Source organism: Borostomias antarcticus (genome assembly GCF_949987555.1).
Source record: "Borostomias antarcticus genome assembly, chromosome: 19".
NCBI classification, from domain to species: domain Eukaryota; kingdom Metazoa; phylum Chordata; class Actinopteri; order Stomiiformes; family Stomiidae; genus Borostomias; species Borostomias antarcticus.
In genome coordinates this window covers 15,630,578-15,631,455 of record NC_140252.1, presented here as the reverse complement: position 1 = coordinate 15,631,455, position 878 = coordinate 15,630,578, and the positions used below count along the sequence as shown (strand labels likewise).

The window sequence follows — 878 nt, the reverse complement described above, 5'->3', positions numbered from 1 at the left end:
TCATATATATCAGGCTTTACCCATTGGAATGTATCTGTGACCTTACATCTTTCTCTTTGATCTTCCTCAGTTCTGATTGGCGGAGCCCCGGTGCTGCGATCTCTCCCATTGGGCGGCTTGTTGACCTTCGCCCTCTGCTGCTGCCCTCTGCTGCTCTACAGATGATGAGTGTCTCCTGCACCGGCGCCCCCTGTCTGCAGAGACAGGCACTGCCCCGACACCTGCTCTTACTGTATCTTCTCTCCTTACCTCCTAGTCCACCCGACCCCCCCCCTCCACCCCTCCACTCCACCTCTCCCTCTCTGTTCCCTCATTTCCTAACCCCTAGCCTTTCTCTCATGTATACATTTCATTCTTTCTATATGGCATCCCTTTCTTCTTCGTCTGTCGTTCCATCATCTCTCTCTCACGTCCTTACTGTTCATCTACTCAACCCGTCAAGGAATCGGTTGAGGGTCACGGCCTTGACCTTGTGGACCTGGACGTCCACATTCTGGTCCCACCAACCAGATCCACCCCCTCCCTCTCTACACCCCCCCCCCCCACCCTCCCCCCGGACATGCCACCGCGTCGGACTATCTACCAAAGATGATGAAGGGAAAGAAGAGAAGGAGGAGGAGGAGGAGGAGGAGGAGGAGGGGGCGAGGCCGGAGAGAACCCCTCTTCCTGCAGCCACCTCATCTCCCGTGGGCCAGCGATAGGCCGAACGCCGTCGGAAGCGACAGACGGGAAGGACTAACGCGAGAGGAAGCCGGGAAGGAGCCGGCGCCCGCCTCTCGTCTCCGAACGCCATGGTAGACAACCAGTGCGGGACCCTGTGTGTACATTTATCTATATATGATATATTACAATGTAACAAACACTTAAAGACATCGACC

General features: G+C 55.8%; 1 protein-coding gene across 1 annotated transcript in view; it reads left to right on the top strand.

Annotated features, from left to right (window-relative positions):
• mdga1 (MAM domain containing glycosylphosphatidylinositol anchor 1) overlaps positions 1 to 165 on the top strand; it is a gene marked incomplete at both ends in the record, with an annotated part of 122,936 nt that extends 122,771 nt beyond the window's left edge. The window contains 1 exon segment of the mRNA XM_084453362.1: positions 71 to 165. Coding sequence (XP_084309488.1) covers positions 71 to 165 — 95 coding nt within the window.
• Positions 166 to 878: the final 713 nt, after the last annotated feature.